Genomic DNA, 26,488 nt, shown 5'->3' with positions numbered 1-26,488 from the left:
GCATTCAAGTTTCAACTTGCGCTCCTAAAATTTTCAGTCAGGGGCTACAGTGCTCCTACTTAAAACAAAACAAAACAAACACACACAAAAATAACACGGTTAGTCTGCAGCCTTGCAAGTAGTCACAAAGTGAGAAGAAAAATAAAAATCGAGTGGGTGGGATGCAGATGCATCTTAATGCTTCAATAACTGTTTCATAATTGAAAGGTAGACCCTTGCAAATAGTGAGATGCCTAGAGATTCTCATCCCTACTATGCATCATGCAGCTTTATGCAAACGCCACTCTTTCAGGTCACACTTACATGTGTCAATTGTTATAAGAGAGTCATCAATCATCTCTTCCTCATCTTCAGCAGGAGGCTGTGGTGTGCGCGACCTGCAAAATACCAGCAGCTTATGTTATAATACTCACTGAGGAATGGTTACTGATTAACAGCCAAACTACTTCTAGTTGGTTGAGAAAATAAAGTGATGGCAATGATGACCAACCATTTTTACATTCTGCAACCTACAGAACAGTGCAGTTAAGAGTTTCGCTTTTTATCCCATACACATATGTGGAAAATCTTAAGGCCAGAATGGTGTCAAAAAAGTGATTTACAAATAGGCAGATGTGGATTCCTATCAAAATTTATTCAAATCCTTTACTACAGATGATCTGATTGAGATACAGCAACTGCTGATAAACACAAGCAATCACATAACCAGTAGAGCTGGGTATCGTTTCAAATTTCAAGAATCTGATTCTTAAGATTCAGAATCGATTATTTCGATTTGATCCGATATCGATTTGGGTTAGTGTTATTAAAATGGTTTGCGAGCCGTTACCTAATTGTCTAGTTATGCAACATATTAATTCTGGTATTATACTGACATTTGTCAGCAAATTAATGAAGTACTGGTAGTTAATAATGATGGCTATAAGACTGATGGCACAGACCAATCCCCCTCCCAGAATGATAGAGTAGTATTTTTATTTTACAAACATGCTGAAGGGCAGCCAAAAGAGGGCACCAGAGGTGCCTTGTTCATTGGCCCTGACACAGGTACATTTCTACAGGCTTCCATGTTGTGGCTTGATGCCTTGTTTCATTTGGCTTTAAAGACTGCAACAAGAATGAAAAAAAAAAAAAAAAAAAACTTGGGAGCTTTACTTCACAAAATTTGACCCTCAAAATGCAGGCAACAGTGTTTCAGGGAGTTAGAAATTTAAAAATTTTCTGGAGGCAAATGGTCCCAGTCTCCCCTACTGGCTGCACAGCACGGTGCAGGAGAACTTCTCCCACAGCCACGCAGACTGACTTTTCAGTCAGTGTATTCCCACAGTGAGTGCTGGTGGAAAAGACCAACTGAAAAATCAGTCTACACCAGAGAACCTTTGTGCGCAGTCCCACGGAAAAGGCACGTTATGAGGAATGAGAAAAACCTAAACAAAACCACAACTGTGTGAATTAAACGGCGGACGATTCTTTTTTCTTGCCCGCAACAGACAAGAGTCCCAGTCGTCATGATTGACATCTTGAAAAAGCTTTGACAGAGGTTGATGAATAAACTGTGGACGTGTTGCTTCTTAATCAGAACCAGCAGGTCCACAATCAATGTAGAGAAATGATCATTTTCACACCCACAAAAACAGCAGAACAGCCCAACTGCACCTTCAATTTTCAGGGACGCTGTCCCAACACTGGCGAGAAGTGTGTGTATATATATATATATATAAAAATTAAAATTGGTGAACTGATCTTTTCAACCCAGCACTAATAACTGGTGCCCTCTGTCACTTTGTAGAGACAAGAAAATCAAGCAAGGCTGAAGAACAATCAACAAACAGCAAAGCAGTAACTCACAAGCTCACCTCTGATTAATTCGGTGGTAACAGAATAACAATGTCGGCAAAATCTGGCCATATTTTAACTTGCCATTAAATAAATTTGCAGATTGTCATTCAGTTACTGTAGAATTACCCCTCTGGCATGACAGAAGGCACCCAGGAATGGATGGCATAAAGGTTACATAGTTATAGTTGGTAAAAATCTGAACTATAGTGTGGATTCTGTTAGGACGCTAAGCATAAAAGTCTGCAGCAACAGTCCCTGTGTATTCCATTGCGCATAAACTCACCCACATAAGTTTGGTTAGAGCATATTATTAACACATTTTTGTGGGACAGAGCTAACATTACCAAGCTACTGAGACACACCAACAGAACAGAACAGAAATAACTAAAAAGCAAGAACATTTTACTGGAAATGCTGGAGTACAGACTATGTACTAAATATACTTACATTTAACCACACAGCAAATTTTATCATCTCAGATAGGGATGCTGATCCAATCCAATAATCTGTATCGGGTTCCGATGTCAGTGTAATTAACGGATCTGAAATTTCCGATACAACCTGCGCAGTTTTCCGATCCAAAGCCATATCTGTGCATTTCTGCTTAAACGTCTTGCTGGCTGCTAGCAAGGAGGTCCCTTCTGCAGCTTGCAGTCAGAAGAATAAGCAAGCATTAAGCTGACTAACTTTTCACAACAAGTTTGTTGTGGCATTTTGGAAATGCAGAAATGTGCTTCGTCCTAAAAACGGTTCAAAGGGACTCCAATGTACTCGGAGCGGATGTGCCACCTGGTGTTCAAGAAATAAAACTTCAGCCACTGACCCAACAATGGCCCTGTTTTACATGTGTAGATAAACATGTATACCATTAATCATATTTATTATTTTATCTTTTACATTTGTGCGTGTTTCAGCATTCTAAAGAGCTAATTTCTGAGAGAGAGGGAGAGAGAGAAAATATAAAATAAAAGTACTTAAATCTTTCACCAAAATATCAAATCTAGGCTTGCATCTCAGATGTATCTTCTGACAAATTGTAGCTGATCTTTCAGGTCTTCTTTTTACAAAAATTCTCCTCTATACCACTGGGTCATTCCATCTCAAGTCACCCAGATGCTCCCAGGTCACCCCTCAGTTCTGTCCTATCAGTTTGATATGTTATTCCTATTAGAAAGTTATGGTGAAATGCCAAATATTAGGTCTGTATCTTGCAAACATTTGAAATTACAGCCTTTGGAAATTTTTGTGACGTTTTCGACAACACCATATTTGCAGCATATCGTCTTGAGATATGTAAGAATACGAGGTCTGTCAATAAAGTACAGGTCCTTTTTATTTTAAAAAAAAAAACTATATGGATTTCATTCATGTTTTTACGTCAGACATGCTTGAACCCTCGCGCGCATGCGTGAGTTTTTTCCACGCCTGTCGGTGACGTCATTCGCCTGTGAGCACGCCTTGTGGGAGGAGTCGTCCAGCCCCTCGTCGGAATTCCTTTGTCTGAGAAGTTGCTGAGAGACTGGCGCTTTGTTTGATCAAAATTTTTTCTAAACCTGTGAGGCACATCGAAGTGGACACGGTTCGAAAAATTAAGCTGGTTTTCGGTGAAAATTTTAACGGATGTTGAGAGATTTTGAGGTGATACAGTTGCTTTAAGGACTTCCCACGGAGCGGGACGTCGCGCAGCGCTCTCAGGCGCCGTCGTCAGCCTGTTTCAAGCTGAAAACCTCCACATTTCAGGCTCTATTGATCCAGGACGTCGTGAGAGAACAGAGAAGTTTCAGAAGAAGTCGGTTTCAGCATTTTATCCGGATATTCCACTGTTAAAGGAGATTTTTTTAATGAAAGACGTGCGGACGGATTGCAGCGTCGGCTTGCAGCCGCCGCGACGCTCCGCCACAGGAAAAACACCTCCGCTGGAAGCCTTAAGGACAAGTTGGAACATGTCCAGCTGTTAAACAATTTCTCATATACTCACTCCACTGAAAGCCATCAAAAGCCGCCTGGATTTTACAAATGGTTATCAACACGGAGGTGTTTTTCGCTGCGTCCCGACGCGCGGACCCGTCCGCACGTCTTTCATTAAAAAAAAAAAAAATCTCCTTTAACAGTGGAATATCCGGATAAAATGCTGAAACCGACTTCTTCTGAAACTTCTCTGTTCTCTCACGACGTCCTGAATCAATAGAGCCTGAAATGTGGAGGTTTTCAGCTTGAAACAGGCTGACGACGGCACCTGGGAGCGCTGCGTGACGTCCCAGTGCGTGGGAAGTCCTTAAAGCGACAGTATCACCTCAAAATCTCTCATCAGCCGTTAAAATTCTCACCGAAAACCAGCTTAATTTTTCGAACCGTGTCCACTTCGATGTGCCTCACAGATTTTGAAAAAATTTTGATCAAACAAAGCGCCAGTCTCTCAGCAACTTCTCAGACAAAGGAATTCTGACGAGGGGCTGGACAACTCCTCCCACAAGGAGTGCTCACAGGCGAATGACGTCACCGACAGGCATGGAAAAACTCATGCATGCGCACGAGGGTTCAAGCATGTCTGACGTAAAAACATATGAATGAAATCCATATAGTTTTTGAAAAAAAAATAAAAAGGACCTATACTTTATTGACAGCCCTCGTATATGGTAAAAATATGAATATGCTAGTCAACAGTCCACATTGGCATGTGGGGTCACGAAATTAGCATTTTTTCAACAGCTAGAAATTTTGTTAAAACAGCCTTATATCATTTAAATGTGTAGATGTGTTCCATTATATCACAACCATCATACAAAAGTTCTATAGCCATAGCTGGTATATTTCCTTGATTTTGAACCAATCAAAGACATGAACATGTACAATTTCAGGTTTCGACCATTTTGAGGCCTTTGTGGAAGGCAGATCACACTAGATAAACCAAAACTGCCACCTTCCCAGCTCTACACCAAATGTTAGCCTAGCATGAGCAGTTTCAAAGTTGTGAGGCATATAGGGAGCTCATTATTAATGTGCAATGTTGGTAGAAATACCATTTTCATGATATGTGAAAAATTCACAAAAATTTCCAAAGGCTGTAACTTCAAAGGTTTTCAAGATACAGACCTACATTGGCATTTCACCTTAATTTGGAATGTGATTAACATAAAATTGACAGAATAAAGCTGAGGGGTGGCCCGGGAATTTTTTTCAAAACTGGGTGATTTCAGATGGAATGACCCCACATCATCATGAAGCTATATAACTGGGGATACAAAATATCCTCATATAAAATCAACAATAATGATCATTTTAAAGCAAACAGAGCTCTGGTATCGGAATAGTATTAACCCCCAGAAGCCCAAATATAGAAAAAAAGTGAAATTTTTTTTTCAACCACTTAGATGTTGTTCTAGGTGGCATCTGATGCAGAAATCAGTGTTTTTTTTTTGTTTTTTTTAATTTTGACATTTTAGTAAGTTTTTGGGGGATGTTGTAATATTGCAACTTTGGGCCTGAAGGATTGCAGAATTTCAGTCTCACTCTGAACACATAAGGGTTTGTTTCTACTTTCCTGCTTATAAAGGGACACAGAAGACTATGCATCCACACATCAACAACAACAACAATAATAATAAGTCACCAGTCATATTTTTATGAAAAAAATTTATTACAAAAATGAATATGACATTTCAAGACACCGATTCCAAACTGTACAATTCGTGCTGATTCCTTAAGAGTGACAGTCCAAAAAGCAGTTCTTTTGCTCTGAAAAGCAAAGGCGGACATTGCACTTTCTGCACAAAGTGGTAGTGTAGCCATTAGTATACTGTCTGCACCGTCCCCTACCACCTTTGATGGGAAAATGTCCAGTCACGTCTTTGCAAACTTCCTTCGGTGGGTGCGCTTTTGTCTTCTTGGATGTCATGACAACTCGAGAATTCACAGGGCTTGAAGATGGTCGCCCTCGTTTTGGCACTGAGCCGATCATGATCAGTGTTGATGCCAACTGGGCCTGGAACCGTCTTCTGCTCAGCATCTCTTTCTTTGGGACACCCAAGGTTTTGCAGTCCCGTTTGTAGAGGAGCCAAGCACTGATCACAGCTAGGATAATGGTGTGCCAGAAAATGTACACGTACCAGCGGTAGAACTTCAGTGGGAACTTGTATTTTGCTGCAAATGAGTCCAACAAATCCACTCCGCCCATGAACTTGTTATAGACAGTGACAATGTGAGGCCTCTCAACTTCAACAAATCTTCTGGTGGTTTTGTCCCAGCGCTGAATCTTCTCCACTGGTTGTGGCCCAATAAAGGATGACACAAGTGTAACCTGCCTGTTGTCACACCATTTCACTGCACAAATGTTGTGGTTTGCCTCCACTCTGACATCAAAGCTTCCTCTCCCCTTTTTCTTCAAGCTTTTCTCATCTTCCAGGTTACAGTTGGGAAGGCGTACCTGTCTGGGTGTTCCTGTGTAATGAATTCCACAATCACGCAGCCTAACAACCAACAGGACACTGGTGAAATAATTGTCTGCGTAGATCTTGTAGTTTTGACCATGTGGAAGTGTGGAGGCAAGCTTCATCACAACATCCCCTGACAGTTCAAGCTCAGATTTTGCCCGCATACCATTCACACTGCCTTGGTACACATCAAAATCGTATAGTATACCAGAGATTCCGGTCCTCACCCACAGCTTGAACCCCCACAGGTTTGGCTTTCCACGCATGTATTGCTTGATGCTGCTGAATTTTCCCCTGAAAGGAATCATCATTTCGTCCACAGAATTGTGTTCTTCTGGGACAACCTGTAGGCATCTCTCTCTGAAAGCATCAAGCCATGGTCTGAGTTTCCAAAGTTTGTCAGACTTTTGTTTCATTTCAGATACAGTCAGATGTCGAAATGTAAATGTAATGATCTCAACAGAGGCTGGAATCTGTTCCGTGACATTACATCTGCGACAGGGCCGTAAAGTGTGTCTGCTTCCCAATACAGACTGATTCCAGGCATTTGGACTATGCCCATCTTCAGGTACATGCCAATCATCTGTTCTATTTCCTTTTTGCCTGTGTTTATGGTTGTTCCATTCTTTTGGAAACTGTACTGGTTGGTGTTATCAACCAGATCCTTGATCATGTCCTCTGTTACAAACTTTTGAAAGTACTCCAGTGGTGTGTAGAGGGAGGGGAAACCATTAGTGATATCCTCACCAGAAAAATCAGTACAGGGACTGATGAAATCCTTTTTCAGCCAGCGATACCGGTCACGGGGCATGGCCTGGGCACATGGATTCACTGTCTCTACTTGGACTGGAGTATCAACAGTGTGGTGGTTGTTAGGTTCTTCATTTTTCTTCTCCACAGCACTGGGATGTCCATGCTCCTCATCATCACTGGAGTCTGAGGAAAATTCAAAGTCACTGTCCCCATTCTGGATGATATCAATCACATTCTGCACACTATAGAATTGACGGCTCTTCCTGATTTCAGTCATTCTGAAATGGAAAAGCAACTCATTATTTTCCAGGCAACTGCAAAGTAATTGGAATTGGCAATTGGAAAGTAAGTGTTACTAAAAGTTTTACCAATTAACAGTACTTATGTCTACACAAAAGATTCCCACATTCCTAAAATTTCACATTCCAGACTTACATCCCCACCTCCCAGAACATTAACACCTGATTACAATTCAAGACCAGAGACAGCTACAGAGGACGAGTAGTACAGTATTTTTCAGTTTACATGTTTACTACATAATTCTTTCTATCCTAAAATATACTATTACTTTCTTATTCTAATTGAAATGTATCAATTAATTACTAATGTAACACAAAACATTGCATTTTAATATAAATTCAAACAAATGGAAAAGACAGTTCCTCTGTATGAGGTGCAAGGTGCAGACTGAACTTTTGCTACTACTTGCCCCCAGCGTTGTAATATCACAACATAGATAAAACAAGCTAAAAATCTTCACAATATCAGTATATTCAATCATGTCCTCAAATAATCATGATTTACACACATCAATTGTAACAGAAAAAAATATTTCAAACATTTTACTTACTTGAGTCTTGATTTATCTCTCCAAAAACGACAGGGTGTTGTGCTTCAAAGCTGAGCTCCAAGTGGTATGACTTCATGGCCAGATAACCTGGCCTATTTACACACTCTGACATCCAATGGTATTGCAAAACAGAACAATGGGACCTATTTATCATGTAAATGTAGTTTAAAAAAGAAAAAAAATGGGTGGAAGTTTTTTTTTTTGTTTTTTTTAATGTAATGTTGTGATATTACAACACTGGGCCTTTGGGATCAGCAGATATCCAAATTCAGTTATCGGATCGGAGGTGAAAAAAAAATGTGGACAGATGCATCCCTCGTCTTAAGCCCACTACTTAACCACTATATCATGAGAAGTCAATCTGGTTTAATCTCAATATGATTATTTAATGAGCCTACCTCTTTTCATCCCGGCGCTCATAGTAGCTGTAGCCCCTGTTCTCTTCATACGGTCTCTTGCGACCGTACTGACCGCCTTTATCAGATTCCACTTTGATTTGCTCAGCCTGCTCAGGTTGCTGTCCCTCATAAAAACCCCGCTGTCCATCTCCATGGCCCTCACTCACATCTTCCACCTTGATATCAGCTTTGACTCCTAAAATGATAAACTTATGTTAGAACAGTAGCACATTCATATAGCATTAACCAGGCCAATGACAAGCTCAAAACAGAAATAATATTCCATATGATTTAGGGACACACCGAAAGCAACAGGTATTTGGTTTGAATGCTGCCTTGTACATTTTACTTGGAAAGTGGAAGAGATGAGTCAGTGCTTTGTGGTAAAAGAAAAGTGGCTCGATCAACACAGCCTTGAAGCTCTGAAACAGTATTCCTTATTGTGGCTTGTGAAGCGTTAACACAAATTTCATTTCTACTGAGAGTGCTGAGATTTTTGATAAAAACTACTGATTATTACAGATGCATGGAAGCATCAGGAAAACAGTATTGCCTAGCTTAAAAAGTTAATTAGCGGTTTCTGAAGCTATGAAAAATTGCACCAATAAAATTTCACATTCGGACCACAGCATGCATGATTCTCCCAGCATGTGCCATGTCAAAAGTTGTCATTTCTTAAGACTTATGACCAACAAACTGCGTCAAGATTTACAGGGGGAAAGCAGTTTTAGTGAAGTTACCCCACAGAAATGTTTTAAGTTTCATTTCAAACTGTGACTGACAACCTGAGCGAGGAAAGTGGCTGGAAACGACAATTCAAGATGGATTTAATTGCTCACGTTTTGAAAAATAGCATCAACATCGGTTTTGGCCAAAGTGAGTTTGAAAATTGGCACACTGAATATCAACAAAAATCCAACATCAGACATCCTGATTATTATGGCATCGATACAATGAAGGGAATACAGCCTTTAACAAGTGCTTTCCTGATCAAAGATTACAAATACGAATAAAAATATCTCGCAATGCTAAAATGCAGGGCTGTGAAATGAAAATTTGCAGGGGGTCTGGGCATAGGCCCCCAGGAGCCGACGTTTCAGGCCCGTGAGATCCCAGAAACCGAATTAATTTTTAATCTAATGATACATGTTCAGCATCTCCTGGAACAAAAATCTCCAAATTAGTGCATATTTAAATTACCCTGTATTCAACCTTTCATTTGAACAGTCAAAGATCATGTTGAAATAACAGAATATGATCTAGAAGTAGGACCTGGAATGATTTTCCTTTTCATTGCAAACCACATTATGCATTAACACAGAACAATTAAACTACATGAAATTCATGAAGACTGAAAAGACTGTTACAGCATTTCAACAACCACAACTAAAGCTTGTAGAATATTTTGAAAATCATTGTAAAATATAAATAACATACCTTATAGTAAAAAAGTCACATACTGTTGTGTAAATTCCTGAAAATCCACTCAAAGCCAGTGTCTTTTTTTCCATGAAAAAAGTCTACATTAATAAAAACTAATTTACGTTCTTGTGTAAATTCATGTAAATCCATTCAAAGCCACAGTCTTTTTTCCAATGAAAGAAAGTCTAGATGAATGAAAAAAAGTCACAACTTTTCTAAAATCCTGTTTGAACAGCACAATGTTTATTTTCTTACCGTGCTTCCTAATGCACAGTTTGCTTTTCCCATTTCTTTTATCTTTCAGGTGTCTTCATGAAGTCAGTGACAATTCCACGGATTCTTGTCCTTATCAGACTTTTTCAAACAGTCTTTGTCGCCATCTTCTCTCTGTCCGACATCGTTCCTGGACACAGACATGCTGCACAATTCTTCTTTTAAAAACTTTAGAGCTCTAAAGGTTTGTGATGTTCACATGCTACATTTAGCTTAAGCTTCACGCAGGAGCCACACAGCATCGCCGCAGCAACCAACCAGTCCCGCTTTACGACAACTGTCGCAACAGCCAGGCTTTGAGAGGGATTTTTCTCCTCGAAACTCTGCGGATCCGAGGACACTGATTTGTATCTGTAACACACAGATCAGTGTCCACGGACTATAAAAGAACACTCTGCGATAGACATTTTAAAAAGTCAGTGGCGATTACAGAGTAAAACACTAACACCCGCCCCCCACACGATGAAATCCGCGAATTTCGCTGATCCGTAGAGTTTTCACAGCCCTGAAAATGCCCATGGCTGTATGAGCATAAAAATAGGAAACAGAATGTCACATTTTGAAAAATAGGTCAAGGTTAGCCATCTTTGAACTTGTCCAAGGTCTGTGTCCCAAGAATGGTCCCTGTGAATTTGAAGATCCTGGCAGTAATAGGATTGGACTTATGCTGAGACACACAGACGGATGCAAAGCTTTCGCAATACCTGATGGCCATGTTGTGGCCTCGGGTAAAAAATACACACATCAGGTAGCATGTTTCCGACGTGAGCGCTTATGACAGAGAGAGCTGAAAACTATTGTTGATGTCCTTCAATGAGTACCTGATTAAAATAAACTGTGTTTATAGTTGGCATGGGGTGGTATGAGGTTTTGGGGTAAAAACCTTTGACAAAATACCACAGCACAGGGATTTGCACATCTCTGTGGACACAATTTCAATCTCTCAGTACCAAATACCCCATGCAGGAGCTCTCCTGTGTCCACCATGCATGGCTGCAAGCAAGTGAAATTTTTTTGACTGAACATTTTCCATGAATAGGGCCACACAGCATGATTACCGCAGCCTTGAGTTTGCCTAGAGGGGTCCAGGGTCATGCCCACCCCTGGTAAAATGTTTAAAAAAGACTTAATTTGTTGCATTTTGAGAGCACTTTAGTCAGTTTTCCTTGGTTTAAAACAGTGGTATTTAACTCTTATACTGGAACAAAATATGGCTCAAGTCTTGATTTCATTAAAATGTCTTTACTACCTTGTATGTAGTGGCTGTAATAGGTTTCCACAAACAGACTGACTGTCTGCATTAACTGACTTTGATTGTGCTTTCATTATTTTCATTCTACATTTATCAAATTCTAAGAGTGTCTTATAAAGCAAAGCAATAATTGCACACTTTCTGCTTTCAGTAAGTAATACACTTAGACATTGCCAATGATAAGTATTTTGCCACTTGTAAGTCATTTTAAACTGATGTAATAGTAAAAAATTTAATTAACAAAAGACCATCACCAAATCAATATTGCATAATGCTAAATACCGCCAGCAGACCAACTGAAATAAAATGTTGTGAAATGAGACGGATGGACAGACCTGCGCGCATACACACTGACACATGTCCACTTTCTGCTCGTAGTATACTTTCCAGCTTGAAGTTAAAACAACAAAAAACCTGTTCAAAAACCAGCAAATCACTCACAAAATTATATAACTAAAAAATAGTTATTTAATGTATAAATATGTTATACTTAAACTAAATAGAAATATTTTAGTGTGTCCTGGTTACTTAGTGCATCATAAAAAGCAACGCAGCTGAAGCATATTTAAACATCCTACAGCAACAAACTGTGCCTCAATCATTTGCCATGGATAGTCAAAACACCATAATAGACAATATGTACATTCAAATTGTGGTATGTAGATTGTGCAGAGTATGCATCAGCCCTCTGATACCTACTTTTTTTTAAATGCCCAGCCCTAACGCAGCCTTATAAAACCAAGTAAAGTTGACAGGCAACTGCTCAGAAACAAAATGTAGAGCTTAGAGAGCATCTGTAAAATATATCAAGTTGAAAATCACCTCGTTTACTTTCGTCTGGCTCCACCTCAGGCTTGGTCTCTTCTTCAGACACCTCTTCAGACTTTGCCAGACCAACATCAGCTGTGAAGTCTGGCATGGTGTAACTTGGGTCTGAAGCCTGCACACCTTCTGGCTCCTCTTCCTCATAGTAACCACCTGAATCTCGACATTCCTCTTCCTCTTGAGGGACATCATCTTCATAGTTGTCAGCTGCTTCTACCATAAATGAGAGAGAATAAATAAAAAAATCTGTACACTTTGCCCTCAGTTTCTCTGTAATCCTGTCCATCCATACCCTTATAAATAACATACACCAAGAATACTACCATTTTATTTTTGACAAAATAACTGCCATTATTCAAAGAAATATATAAAGTGCTATATTTAAATAAATGGAAAAATTGCCTTGCAAAAGCAATATGCCACTAGTTTCAACTTGAAACTCACAAGAGCTCACACCACCACATTCCAGGGTTCTAAATTCATGCATACATGCAAGCTCGACCCTCACCTCAATTTCTGGTGTAGGATAATTCTCTTTACATATTCAACTAGGGATGGGCAATATGGTCTAAAATTTATATTTTGTACTATATATACACTGCAGCCTCTTGCAATAACCATATATATTATATAAATTATACCAGAACTATTTCAGAACAGGTTGCATAGACCTGAAGGGTCCAAATGAGCATGAATGAAGCCGAATCGGGTCGAAAGGGAAAAGAAGCCAAAGTTCGAGGAGCAGTCAGGAGGAACAGGCATTCCGACAGCCGTGTATGAATGCCGTATGACCACTTAGAATGTGGGCAGATCCCGCTTCAGGACAACTCTGTGCATGTCCTTGAGTGGCCCAGCCAGAGCCCACACCTGAATCCAATTGATCATCTCTGGAGAGATCTGAAAATGTCTGGGCACCGATGCTCCCCATCCAACCTGATAGAGCTTGAGAGGAGCTGCAAAGAGAAATGGGCAAAACTGCCCGAAGACAGGTGCACCAACAAAGTATTGAGCAAAGGGTGTAAATACTTAAGTACCTGTAATTTCTTAGTTTTTTATTATAATTTTTAACAAATTAGCAAAAAAACAAAACAAAACTGTTTTTCCATGTCACGATGGGGTGTTGTGAGTAGAATTCTGAGGAAAAAATAAATTTACTCCATTTTGGAATAAGGCTGCAACATAAAATGTGGAAAAAGTGAAGGTCTGTGAATAATTTCCAGATGCACTGCATATTACTGGGAAAGGGAATAACATTTTTCTGCCTAGTGCTGATGCCAGCATTTCTGGACTACAGTAAAACTCGCCTAAAATGTCATTGTATAAACCGGATATTCACACTCACAGGACAAAAGCAAAAGTCCCAATGCTTCAGATTTTGTATAAGCGATTTTCGCTCACGTCGGTCAAAATGTCCCAGACAATACTACACTACTGTAAAATACAAAACTTAAGCTTGGATGAGATCTAAATTATCTGCTGTAGACATGTTTTATTTTTAAAGGGACAGTATTAGCACCAAACAAAATGTTTCATATTTGTAAAACTACCGGTGTCGCCGACCGATCGTTCCCCCCTAAAAATTGGTCCGTGTATCAGATATTTGAAGCTTTTGTACAACAATCATTTCCACATAAATTCAGCATTATTTCACCATAAAAGGTGGCAGAAGTGATCAGAGCACCGCGGCTAAACGAGCTGCTAGCTGATGTGTTCACTGTGCGTCAGTCACGGGGAGGGGGCGGCGAAAATGTGTGGCAAGGGCCAAAGGCCCAAATAAATAAATAAATTCTGATGTGGTCAAGAAATATATTTCTTAAAATATAAAGAAATATGAAACAGGATTGTGCTATTTTCTTTCACTTCTTGATGGTAAAAAAAAAAAAACTTGAAATAAAAAAATCTAAGTTATTTAAAGTTAAGACTTTTCTTGTAGTTACGGCAGTAACAATAAAGACTGTGTAGCTTTATTTGGTTAAAAAAAAAAATAGATCAAATACTCAGCTCGACAGTGAATGATTCTGCAGCTAAAAAGCGAATTTAGCTGATAAACCTCAGCAGAGCACTAACATCATGTATTATTTTCACCCACTCACCTAAGACAATTTTTGTCCGTTGCTCATACTCAATCTTGTGGTTTTGACTCAAACTGTTGTCTGAATGCTAACAGCATTAGCATTTTTAGCAGCTGGAAGCGTCACCTGTTACCTCTACTTAACGTATGATTACTGGAGGAAAAACGCAGCTCATGACTTTTAATGTCCACAACAAATTAAACCATTAGAAAACAACAGCGCAGTCCACAAAAATGTGACTTTATAAAGCCCAAAACAAATGAATCCTTCTTCTTTGGAAATGATTGGCGGCTTGCAAACTTACACAGTGCATTACCGCTACCAACTGTTTGGGCGTGGAAGTGAAATGAACTGAATGAATGGACTCTGACGTATGTTGTCAAAAATAACCCGGAAATGTTCACCACGTGAGAAAAAAAACTATGACTTCTGGTCATTTCCAGAAAACTTTCATCAATGTCATTAATCCAATTAATTGCTTTGGGTGAAGAGACTCCATCTCAGACGTGCTGCTGTGGTCCGAAATGAAGCATACGCAGATACAAAAGGCGGACCAATTTTTAGGGGTGGACTGTTTGGTCTGCGACGCCGGTAAATACATATAGACACACCACCTTTGATTATAATCCATTTCCTATGAGAGAGACCACTGTGTGGGTGTTGCTGCAGTGATTGGACACATGGCAGTGGTCATTTGACTGTTTCAACTCGGCTATCTTTCATTACTATACCGCAAAACGGATGCAGACAGTGGATAAGGCAGTCTGAACAAAGCCTTGTAGCCAGGACATATGTATACATTTGCTACTACATAGCCTTTGTTTGCAATTTAAGAGAGAAACAAAAGTCAGATTAAATGAGGGTAACCACATTTTAACCTAACTCTTGTCTAGACAGGTTGGAAAAAAACGTCCACATGTCAGACGGGCCATTTTTACCCGCCGAGCAATAAAGTAACAACAGAAGAATTCGGGCATCCCGGAAGTGGCATCAGGTGCATGTCCTTGGCAGTCCACTGAACAAGGCATGCTACTGTTGATGGCATTAAGCGCAACACTGTCAATTCTTGTAACAATGGACAAAATTATGTCAGATGTTTCAATAAATGTGAATGTGTTGGGACGCATAAGCTCTGCAAAGAACACCAAGCTGAGGTAATAAGGGAATAAAAAGTCTTCCTTATTCGTATAAATTTTCAAGCATGTAATTTAGCTGTGAGCTGACAAACTAGCCGAGTTTGGAATTGCTGAACTCAAGACAAATTTGAGCCAGAGTCGAGCTTTATTCAACCTAATGTCGATAAACTATAAAAGCTTGGAGGTTCAAAGTAGAGATGTACTGATCCACATTTTTTCCCTTACAATCCGATCCCAATGCATGAATTTGGGTATCTGCCAATACCGATATTATTACGAAAAAGATTTAGGGGTTGATCTTTCTGAAGATATGTGGCAACATCGTGTAAATTGCATTCATACCTCGTAATTGTGTATACACCATGGTTTAATACAATTTAAAGTACTCCATCGCCTCCATTATTCAAGAGATAAATTGTCCAAACTCTTCCCCACTGCAGATCTTGGTTGTCCAAGATGCAGCTATGTACCCGCCACATTAGGACACATGTTCTAGTCATACACCTCCCTCAACGACTACTGCAGACAGATACTTTATGTATTTTCCAAAATCTGTGGCCAGACTATAAAACACCTGACTATCAGAGAGCCAGTCAAATTTACAAGCAAATGCTTTGGCATATGCCTCCCCGCTAACACGCAGGCTCGTTTTTTTTTTTTTTGTTTTTTTTTTTTTTTGTTTTTTTAAATTGGAAATCAAATTCAGCCCCATCATTTCTGCAGTGGTGGAGGTATGTACTATCTTTCTACCTTTAGGGAAATTGAGACATAAGATATGTAAAGCCCACAGAAACTTCACCCTGACCTAGAGTCCTTTTACAGAATTTGTAGGTTGTCCCTTTCAATTATATACTTTAACGTTAGTTGTACCAGATAGTTAAAAGTACTTTAAGAGGCAGTATTTATAAGTCAGGCAGGTGGTGATTTATGACCCCTTCAGATTTCCCCCCGCAAATTTTATGGATAGACATATGTTAGAAACAAACAAAAATCACATTTTTTTTTTTAAATCCTTGATAGGGTCCGCTTTTTTTTTTTTTTTTTTTTTTAGGGGGTCCTGGAAATTTGGGGTCAAAATGAGCCAAAATGGCAAAATCACAAAATTTAGGTTTTGGAATGCTCATATTTCCATGCGCCCTGAGTGAGCCAAATTGATTTTCATTTGTGTTAGTCTATCAGGTATGGACTCTCCAAAATCGTGAAAATTTTGGCGGCTGACTCAGGGCGCAGCCCATAGGTGGCGCTGCAATTTGCTATTTTTTGTAATTGTGAACATTTTCACAGGGGCGGTGTGGCCTGCGCCCTTCATTAGCGAAGGTCTTTTATGCATGTGATGATAGATTAGAACCTCTCACTTTGATTTTGATGAAAGTTTTGGTGCCTGACTTTGGGCGCACAAGTACAGGGGGCGCTTTCTGCCGCCAAAACACGAAATTACCACTTTTCACACAGATTTCCCCATGCGCTCTAAGTCAAAAGTGATAAAATATGACATATTGTCACTCAGCATCTCTAGTTTCATTGGTAGAGTTTTGCGGCTGGTTTTGGTATTGACCCTTTTTGCTGGACCATTTCACGAAGAGGCCAAATATGGTAAATTGGCAACTTCCTCCTTAGGGCGCACGGAGAAATCACTTTGCAAAAAAGTGATAAATTCGCATTTGAGACAAAAAGCGCCCCCTATACTCCTGGGGCCTAAAGTCAGCCGCCAAAATTTTCATTGAAATCAATAACCATCCTAATTAGAGATGGGCATTGATAAGATTTTGTCAATATCGATGCCGCTTATCGATTCCCTTATCATACGTGTTGTGAATTCTCTGTGTACTAAAAGTAGGCTTTACAGGTTTTCTATTTCAACAACATTTTATTTAGTCTTAAAGTAAATAAATATGAAATTGGTCACTGGATCCTTGATCCCTGGATTTAAATAAAATCTGCATGAGGATCCTTGATCTCTGGACATAAATAGAAATAAACAAAATCTGTTGTTTTTGTCAAAAGAATTTCCTTTCAGACATTAACAGCATGAATGTCCCTCCATACCTCTGAGCTGAGCTGCACATCAGCATCAATGTAATTCATAAAGAAGGCAGGACGTCTTATTTTGGGAGGAAAAAAGTTTAGTCAACTGTCGTTTATTGTTTGTATTACAATGTTTGGAAAGAGATATCATTGTATTTAAAGAGGCGATTCGCTTTGAAGTTATTAATTCCCACCAGACTCTAATGTGACTCGGCAGAGAGTGGCGCAGCGATTAGAGCTGTGTGAACAGAACAGAGGACGACTGTCGTTTCCTGCTTGCAACAAGACCAAGAGTCCCAGTTAATGACTTTAGTCTGCACAAAAGTGACTCATGATTGACATTTTTTATTGACTTTGAGAAGGATTATGAAGTGGACTTACCGCTTCTGAAAAGCAGCGAAGCAAAGAACAAACAAAGCAGTGAGTTGGAGCACTGCTTCGCTGGTTCAAGCTTCAAAGCGGAGCCGCTGCAGAAGCAGGCGATTACAGACTCGCTGCAGGGTCTGCAATCAATGTAAAGAAATGAACATTTTCCCGATAAACACCCGCAAAAATAATGGCCGCTCTGAAGGACATAAGGAAATTGTTAAGAAAAAAGGCTATAGATATTGGTGGATCAAATGATTTCTTAACGATTCTCAAAAAGAAGTGGTTCCCGATACCCATCCCTAACCCTAATCTAACATTACGAGGACTGTCAATAAAGCAACGGTCCTTTTTATTTTTTTCAAAAACTATATGGATTTCATTCATATGTTTTTACGTCAGACATGCTTGAACCCTCGTGCGCATGCGTGAGTTTTTCCATGCCTGTCGGTGACGTCATTCGCCTGTGAGCACTCCTTGTGGGAGGAGTCGTCCAGCCCCTCGTCGGAATTCCTTTGTCTGAGAAGTTGCTGAGAGACTGGCGCGTTGTTTGATCAAAATGTTTTCTAAACCTGTGAGACACATCGAAGTGGACACGGTTCGAAAAATTAAGCTGGTTTTCAGTGAAAATTTTAACGGCTGATGAGAGATTTTGAGGTGATACTGTCGCTTTAAGGACTTCCCACGGTGCGAGACGTCGCGCAGCGCTCTCAGCCGCCGTCGTCAGCCTGTTCAAGCTGAAAACCTCCACATTTCAGGCTCTATTGATCCAGGACGTCGTGAGAGAACAGAGAAGTTTCAGAAGAAGTCGGTTTCAGCATTTTATCCGGATATTCCACTGTTAAAGGAGATTTTTTTAATGAAAGACGTGCGGACGGGTCCGCGCGTCGGGACGCAGCCGACGCGGTGCGGCGGCACAGGAAAAACACCTCTGTGTTGATAACCATTTGTAAAATCCAGGCGGCTTTTGATGGCTTTCAGTGGAGTGAGTATATGAGAAATTGTTTAACAGCAGGACATGTTCCAACTTGTCCTTAAGGCTTTCAACAGAGGTGTTTTTCCTGTGGCGGAGCGTCACAGCGGCTGCGAGCCGACGCTGCAATCCGCCTGCACGTCTTTCATTAAAAAAATCTCCTTTAACAGTGGAATATCCGGATAAAATGCTGAAACCGACTTCTTCTGAAACTTCTCTGTTCTCTCACGACGTCCTGGATCAATAGAGCCTGAAATGTGGAGGTTTTCAGCTTGAACAGGCTGACGACAGCGCCTGAGAGCGCTGAGCGACGTCTCGCACCGTGGGAAGTCCTTAAAGCGACAGAATCACCTCAAAATCTCTCATCAGCCGTTAAAATTTTCACTGAAAACCAGCTTAATTTTTCGAACCGTGTCCACTTCGATGTGTCTCACAGGTTTAGAAAAAATTTTGATCAAACAACGCGCCAGTCTCTCAGCAACTTCTCAGACAAAGGAATTCCGACGAGGGGCTGGACGACTCCTCCCACAAGGAGTGCTCACAGGCGAATGACGTCACCGACAGGCGTGGAAAAACTCACGCATGCGCACGAGGGTTCAAGCATGTCTGACGTAAAAACATATGAATGAAATCCATATAGTTTTTGAAAAAAATAAAAAGGACCGTTACTTTATTGACAGCCCTCGTATATGCACGAAAGACCTTGGCTGACTAAGGGTGCAGGCCACACTGCCCCCGTGAAAATGTGCACAATTACAAAAAATAGCAATTTGCAGTGCCATCTGTGGGTTACATTAATGGGATACAAATATTATACAGTGAAACTGTGACAATTAATTCTGTGATTTACTGCTTTCGTTAAAGATGATCGTGTTTGGGATTTTATTTTTCGTGCCTTTGTTTTGGTTTGTGTAATGTTCATGAACGCAACGCTGATAAGCCATTCCTGTAATGGTTTATAAATATAATACAGAGAGAAACTGTGACTATGAATACTGCGATTTACTGCTTTTAATAAAGCTGATGACCGTGTTTGCGATTATATTCTGTTTATTTATTTTTTGTGTATTTGTGAACGTAATACGAGTGAGCCATTAGCTCTGTTAATGGTTTATAAATATAATACAGATAACGTGTGACTTCTAATACTGTGATTTACTGCTTTTGATAAAGATGATCACAGTGTTTGGGGATTTATTTTTTTATTTATTTTTCGTGCGTGTCATCCTGTGAATGTGGGGTTTGTATGACTTGACCTTTGAACTTACCCAGCAGCCCCTGCAGTGCTTAAACTTGAAACTGACTTATATGTTTCAATTGTCAGACACAACTCAAGCACTCAGAGATTTGATTGGTAACAGTGATGACTGTCTAAGGTGTCTCCTTCAACAGCACATGAAAAGAAGCTGTGAAGAAGATGCATACCTTGATCTTGGGGATCCTGGCTATAGTGGTCCTGCTGGTAGTCCTGGCTGTAGTCCTCTTCCTGCTGTCCTCCCTCCTCAGCCTCTATGGCAGCTCTCAGCCTCTCCACCAGCTCTGCTTTCAGGCCTTTGAAGTCCAGGCCGCGGCGCTGAAGCTCCTCTTTTAGCTCGTTCACTTTCAATTTCTTCACGTCAACACTCATTGTGTTTCCAATATGTTCGTGTGTGACGATGTACTGCTGATCGAGAGGAAACGGAAACTAGTTAAAGCCAGTTTACAGCGAGGCGACTGAGTTTGCGCGGCACGGTAGCACCCAGGCTAGCACGGAAGGCTAATTGCTGCAGCACTATCATCCCGCTTTATAGTTACGAACAGGGTACTGTCGGGCTTATAACCTTTTTCATACAAATTACTTTAGTTTGTTGTTAAATGCCACCAGTGGCAAATACGTTAATCATCCCTTACGTCTGAGGTTATAACTACAGGTTAGCATTTTAGCCTGAAGCTAGCATGTCGACACAGAAGTCATACATTCACACTCTACAAACATACAAACTCTAACGGTTTACTAAATCTTGCATCCAGTACAAAATCGCTTATATTGATTACTGTTTACAGTAGTTGCACAAATTTAGATTTCAAAAGACCGGGGCCTACCTCGAATTCACTGGAGTTGCGCGGGTCAACGTCGGTGTACGCTCGAGTGTCGCGACTCACTATCGGCCTCTAGCGCTTCCTCGTGATCAATGTCCCGAAACGTTATGAAACCTTGATGAAACAGTGCTTCGAAGTGGACAGACAGCGTTTCCCGAACCACGAAAGAGAATGTCTGTTGTACATAAATTCTTGTTCAACGTTAAACTCAAAAGTTATCCTTTCATTTTATGTAAACCAAAATAAAATCATTTAAAATGTAGAAAAATAAAATTCGAGTAGCAGTGCAAATATCTTTTTTCTTTTAAGTAAATAAATGACCAATGAAATGAGCCCATTACTGTAAATTCTAATATAAATCGTCCTGTCATTCATCTATATAGTAAATGCCAAGTGGCCCCTGTGTACATACATGTAAAACCCCAATTCCAATGAAGTTGGGATGTTGTGTAAAATGTAAATAAAAACAGAATACAATGATTTGCAAATTCTCTTCAGCCTATATTCAATTGAATACACCACAAAGACAAGATATTTAATGTTCAAACTGATAAACTTTGTGGATTTTGTGCAAATATTTGGTTATTTTGAAATGGATGCCTGCAACACATTTCAAAAACGTTGGGACGGGGCAATAAAAGACTGGGAAAGTTGATGAATGCTCAAAGAACACCTAACTGGAAACAGAGTGTCATGATTGGGTATAAAAGGAGCATCCCCAAAAGGCTCAGCCATTCACAAACAAAGATGGGGTGAGGATCACCACTTTGTGAACAACTGCATGAAAAAAATAGTCTAACAGTTTAAGAACAATGTTTGTCAATGTTCAATTGCAAAGAATTTAGGGATTCCATCATCTACAGTCCATAATATAATTAGAAGATTCAGAGAATCTGGAGAACTTTCTACACGTAAGCGGCAAGGATGAAAACCAACAATGAATGCCTGTGACCTTCGATCCCTCAGGCGGCATTGCATTAAAAACCGACATCATTGTGTAAAGGATCTTACCACGTGGGCTCAGGAACACTTCAGAAAACCACTGTCAGTTAACACAGTTCGTCGCTACATCTACAAGTGCAAGTTAAAACTCTACCATGCAAAGTGAAAGCTATACATCAACAACATCCAGAAACGCCACTGCGCCTTCTATGGGCCCAAGCTCATTTGAAATGGACAGACGCAAAGTGGAAAAGTGTGCTGTGGTCTGATGAGTCCACAGTTCAAATTGATTTTTGAAATGATGGACGTTGTGTCCACTGGACAAAAATGGAAAAAGACAATCCAGATTGTTACCAGCGCAAAGTTCAAAAGCCAGCATCTGTGATGGTATGGGGGTGTGTCAGTGCCCACGGCATGGGCAACTTACACATCTGTGATGGCACCATCAATGCTGAAAGGTACATCCAGGTTTTGGAGCAACACATGCTGCCATCCAAGCAACGTCTTTTTCAGGGACGTCCCTGCTTATTTCAGCAAGACAATGCCAAGCCACCTTCTGCACGTGTTACAACAGAGTGGCTTCATAGTAAAAGAGTGAGGGTACTAGACTGGCCTGCCTGCAGTCCAGACCTGTCGCCCACTGAAAATGTGTGGCGCAATATGAAGCACAAAATATGACAATGGAGACCCCGGACTGTTGAACAACTGAAGTCGTACATCAAGCAAGAATGGGAAAGAATTCCACCTACAAAGCTTCAACAATTAGTGTCTTCAGTTCCCAAACGCTTATTGAGTGTTGTTAGAAGGAAAGGTGATGTAACACGGTGGTAAACATACCACTGTCCCAGCTTTTTTGAAACGTGTTGCAGGCATCCATTTCAAAATGAACAAATATTTGCACAAAAACAATAAAGTCTATCAGTTTGAACATTAAATATCTTGTCTTTGTGGTGTATTCAACTGAATATAGGTTAAAGAGGATTTGCAAATCATTGTATTCTGTTTTTATTTACATTTTTCACAACGTCCCAACATCATTGGAATTTGGGTTGTATGCTTGTGTGCGCATGTGTGTACTTGCATGTGTGCACCTTCGATCAGGGAGAAACTTGGGAGAGCTAACATTTGCTGTTTGGTATTCTTATGTATTTTGGATCAAGGATGAACGTGGCCAAAACGGAACATTGATAGGACTCTTTTTTTTGAGAAACTACGGATATTCGCCAACAATAGCGAACAATGGATGTTGATAATTACATTCTGGACTCACACACCATCCCAAATCATTATAGAAACTTTGCATAATTTATTACTACCCTTGATAAATGTCAGCTACCTATTTTATAAATACTGCCCAATCTAGAGCCCATGGACGGGCAACACGCTATACGGCTGTTTGATTCTCACAGAAATACAGGACAAAGTGCATCCCTTATCAGTTCAATACAGCACCTGTATTTTAGTTTCCAAATACAGGACAATTGTTTTTCAAGGGAGGCTTGGTAACCCTATGTCCAAGTCACTGAATATATCTTGGATTTTATTTACATCAATCATTAAGACATACAAACAGTACGGTACTTTATGGTAAATATACCTGCAGGAGAAGTCAAAAACTGAGTGACCACACAAGAAGGGGACTCCTGAGGGAAGCCACCAAGACAATGCTGAAGGAGTTGTCAGCTTCTGTGGCAGTGATTGGAGAAACTGAGCATTGAGCAATTTTTGTTGCATCATGGTGACGTAGCTTCACAGTGGAGTGGCACAGAGAGTTTTCTTAAAAATAAAATGTGAACTGAGTTGCCATTTTCCAGAAGTCATGTGGGAGACACAAGCATAGGTTTGATCTATCTTCTTGTACTATTTGACCATTTAAATATTTGGTCTGACAAAAAAATGTAAAATTTTTAAAACATCCCAATAAACCCATATGTATTCAATGTTTTTATTTTAACAATATTTAACATTACACCAAATGCATCTAACTGAATGTTTTCTCTTTTCATCAAATAACTTTTATAAAGTTTGGCTTGGAAGATTTCTGTACAATCATTTTTTAACTCAGCCACATGGGAGGTACAGCCAGTGTATTCAGAGTACTGATCCCAAACCCAAATAAATGAGTAACACTGTGTCAGGAATGGCATCTGGAATAAATTTAGCCAAACCAAACATGCAGACCACAAATAAAATTTGCATACTGGATTGGCCGAGGCCAAGGTTAACAGCGATCATCGACAAGGTGTCATCCGAAATTGGGCTATTGTTGAATGAAGAAGAGGTAGGTAATACGGTGTACCTGGAAAGTATTCACGGCGCCTCACTTTTCCACATTTTCTTATGTTACAGCCTTATTCCAAAATGGAGTAAATTAATTTTTTCCATCAAAATTCTGCACACAACATTCCACAATGACAACATGAAAATCTTTGTTGGAAATTTTTGCAAATTTATTAAAACAAAACAAAAAAAACTAAAGGAAATCACATGTACAGAAGTATTCACACCCTTTGTTCCATACTTTGTTGCTGCACCTTTGGCAGCAATTACAAGTTTCAAGTCTTCTTGAATTTGATGCCACAAGCTTGGTGCACCTATCTTGGGGCAGTTTTGCCCATTCCTCTTTGCAGCACCTCTCATCAATCTCTATCAGGTTGGATGGGGAGCTTCGGTGCACAGCTATTTTCAGATCTCTCCAGAGATGTTCAGATTCAGGTCTGGCCTCTGGCTAGACCACTCAAGGACATTCACAGAGTTGTCCTGAAGCCACTCCTTTGATATCTTGGCTGTGTGCTTTGGGCCATTGTCCTGCTGAAAGAGGAACCAGTCTGACATCAAGAGTGATCTGGAGCAGATTTTCATCCAGGATGTCTCTGTACATTGCTGCATTCATCTTTCCAATCAATCCTGACTAGTCTCCCAGTTCCTGCCACTAAAAAAACATCCCCACAGCATTATGCTGCCACCACCATGCTTCACTGTAGGGATGGTGTCTGGTTTCCTCCAAACATGACACCTGGCATTCACGCCAAAGAGTTCAATCTTTGTCTCATCAGACCAGAGAATTTTCTCATGGTCTGAGAGTCCTTCAGGTGCCTTTTGGCAAACTCCAGGCAGGCCTGATTGGTGGATTGTTGCAGAGATGGTTTCTTTCTGGAAGGTTCTCCTCTCTCCACAGAGGAATGCTGGAGCTCTGACACAGTGAACATCGGGTTCTTGGTCACCTCCTTGACTAAGGCCCTTCTCCCCCGCTCGCTCAGTTTAGATTGGCGGCCGGCTCTACTATGAGGTAGATCTGAAATTCTATTTACAGATGACGGAGATCACTCTGCTCATTGGGACCTTCAAACCAACAGAAATGTTTCTGTACCCTTTCCCAGATTTATGCCTTGAGACAATCCTGTCTCGGACAATTTCTTTGACTTCATGCTTGGTTTGTGCTCTGAGAGGCACTGTCAACTGTGGGACCTTATATGTAGACAGGTGTGTGCATTTCCAAATCATGTCTAATTAACTGAATTTACCCGTTCATTCGCAACCTTCTTACTGCCCCAAACAGTGAAGGATACAACATGTATCCTTCATAGCCCAAATAATCCCAGGAGCCACTGTGCATTTTTTTTTTCCAAGACAAAGCAGTTGATAATTTTTTTAAAGAAGATAAAATGACACTTTTAGGCTCCATATGTACAATTATAAATAAGTAATATTTGTAATTAAAGCATAAGTAAGTGCTGAAAAATGACAGGTTACATCATCCACTACGCTAGCTTGTAGCTGTCAAGGTTACCAGGTGACATGAGGTGGGGCCGGGGAAACATTGATAGCAAAACACTCCATAGATTTGACCATCAAGACTATCCTCATGTTATCATGACCTAGTTACACCATATAAACGTGTGTTTAAATAATACTAACTTGGTTGATACTAGCCATGAAATGCTGATTAGTTCTCCAATACCCTTAATTTAATCACTCATCCCTTCAAAAATTTTCAGGTCAAAAAAAAAAAAAGATGCTGTTTTACGGTGCACTGCAATACACACATTAAAAAAAATCCTAAGAAAGGATCACTGTCCTCATCTATTTCATTTTAGACTGATACTGTGATTAAAGTTCCCGTGGTAGAAATTTAGTATTTGGTATATGATATTTATGGACTAACAACTGGACTAACCAGAGAACAGAAAACAAGTAGTAATTGGCATGTTTTGTTGGAAGAATCTCTTTCCAAACATGACTCATACTGAATAAAAAACTAAATTTTAGGTATCACATTCTCATTTAATATATGTTGTACACTTATTCTGACTGTAAATTTGAAATCTGCACACTTGAATTAGTCTGTATAGCAAGTTTCAAAAGGTATACTATGAATAGAATTTTTTTACCGGGTTCTGAACAGCATTTCATCTCACCTGAAAAATTGCAAAAATTTAAATATCCACCAAGAACTGGAAAATCATCTGACTGAGCTGAAATTTTCAGGGTTTTTTTTCTGAATATTTGGGGGGGGGGGGGGGGGGGGCATCTGATGGACTGACACCAAATGACCCTGCTGTAACACAAACCCTTAGATAACCCATTTTTAATTTCAGATATTACAGCAGCAATCTGCAACATACACAAACCAGCAAATATGTTGATAACAAAACAGCTTGTGTTGTTGTTTGTGTGCGCCTACCTGTTTGTGTGGAACTCAGCAGTAAGTGTATGCCAGACAAAGTGACACTCTGAAACTTTATCAAATATATTAGCTTTGACGTGACCGCTGGCTTGATTTGACATATTTTCACATTTATAATGAACATGTACGATCAAGCAAACGAATACACTATGAATATCATAGTAAT

The 26,488-nt window shown here is 40.0% G+C and overlaps 1 protein-coding gene across 3 annotated transcripts in view; it reads right to left on the bottom strand.

Annotated features, from left to right (window-relative positions):
- The window catches only part of hnrnpul1 (heterogeneous nuclear ribonucleoprotein U-like 1), a 43,535-nt gene extending 22,748 nt beyond the window's left edge, over positions 1-20,787 (bottom strand). For 2 of the 3 annotated variants that reach the window (XM_034168588.1, XM_034168590.1), the window contains exons 1-5: positions 20,697-20,787; positions 20,040-20,277; positions 12,040-12,255; positions 8,271-8,466; positions 304-377 (exon numbers count right to left, since the gene is read on the bottom strand). In XM_034168588.1, coding sequence (XP_034024479.1) covers positions 304-377; positions 8,271-8,466; positions 12,040-12,255; positions 20,040-20,241 — 688 coding nt within the window. In that variant the 5' untranslated portion in view covers positions 20,242-20,277; positions 20,697-20,787. The remainder of the gene's footprint in view (positions 1-303; positions 378-8,270; positions 8,467-12,039; positions 12,256-20,039; positions 20,278-20,696) is intronic. The other variant, XM_034168589.1, reaches the window with a different exon arrangement.
- Between the last annotated feature and the right edge of the window lie 5,701 nt (positions 20,788-26,488).

Source organism: Thalassophryne amazonica, chromosome 4, assembly GCF_902500255.1.
Source record: "Thalassophryne amazonica chromosome 4, fThaAma1.1, whole genome shotgun sequence".
Taxonomy (NCBI): domain Eukaryota; kingdom Metazoa; phylum Chordata; class Actinopteri; order Batrachoidiformes; family Batrachoididae; genus Thalassophryne; species Thalassophryne amazonica.
This window is presented reverse-complemented; position numbering and strand designations above follow the sequence as displayed.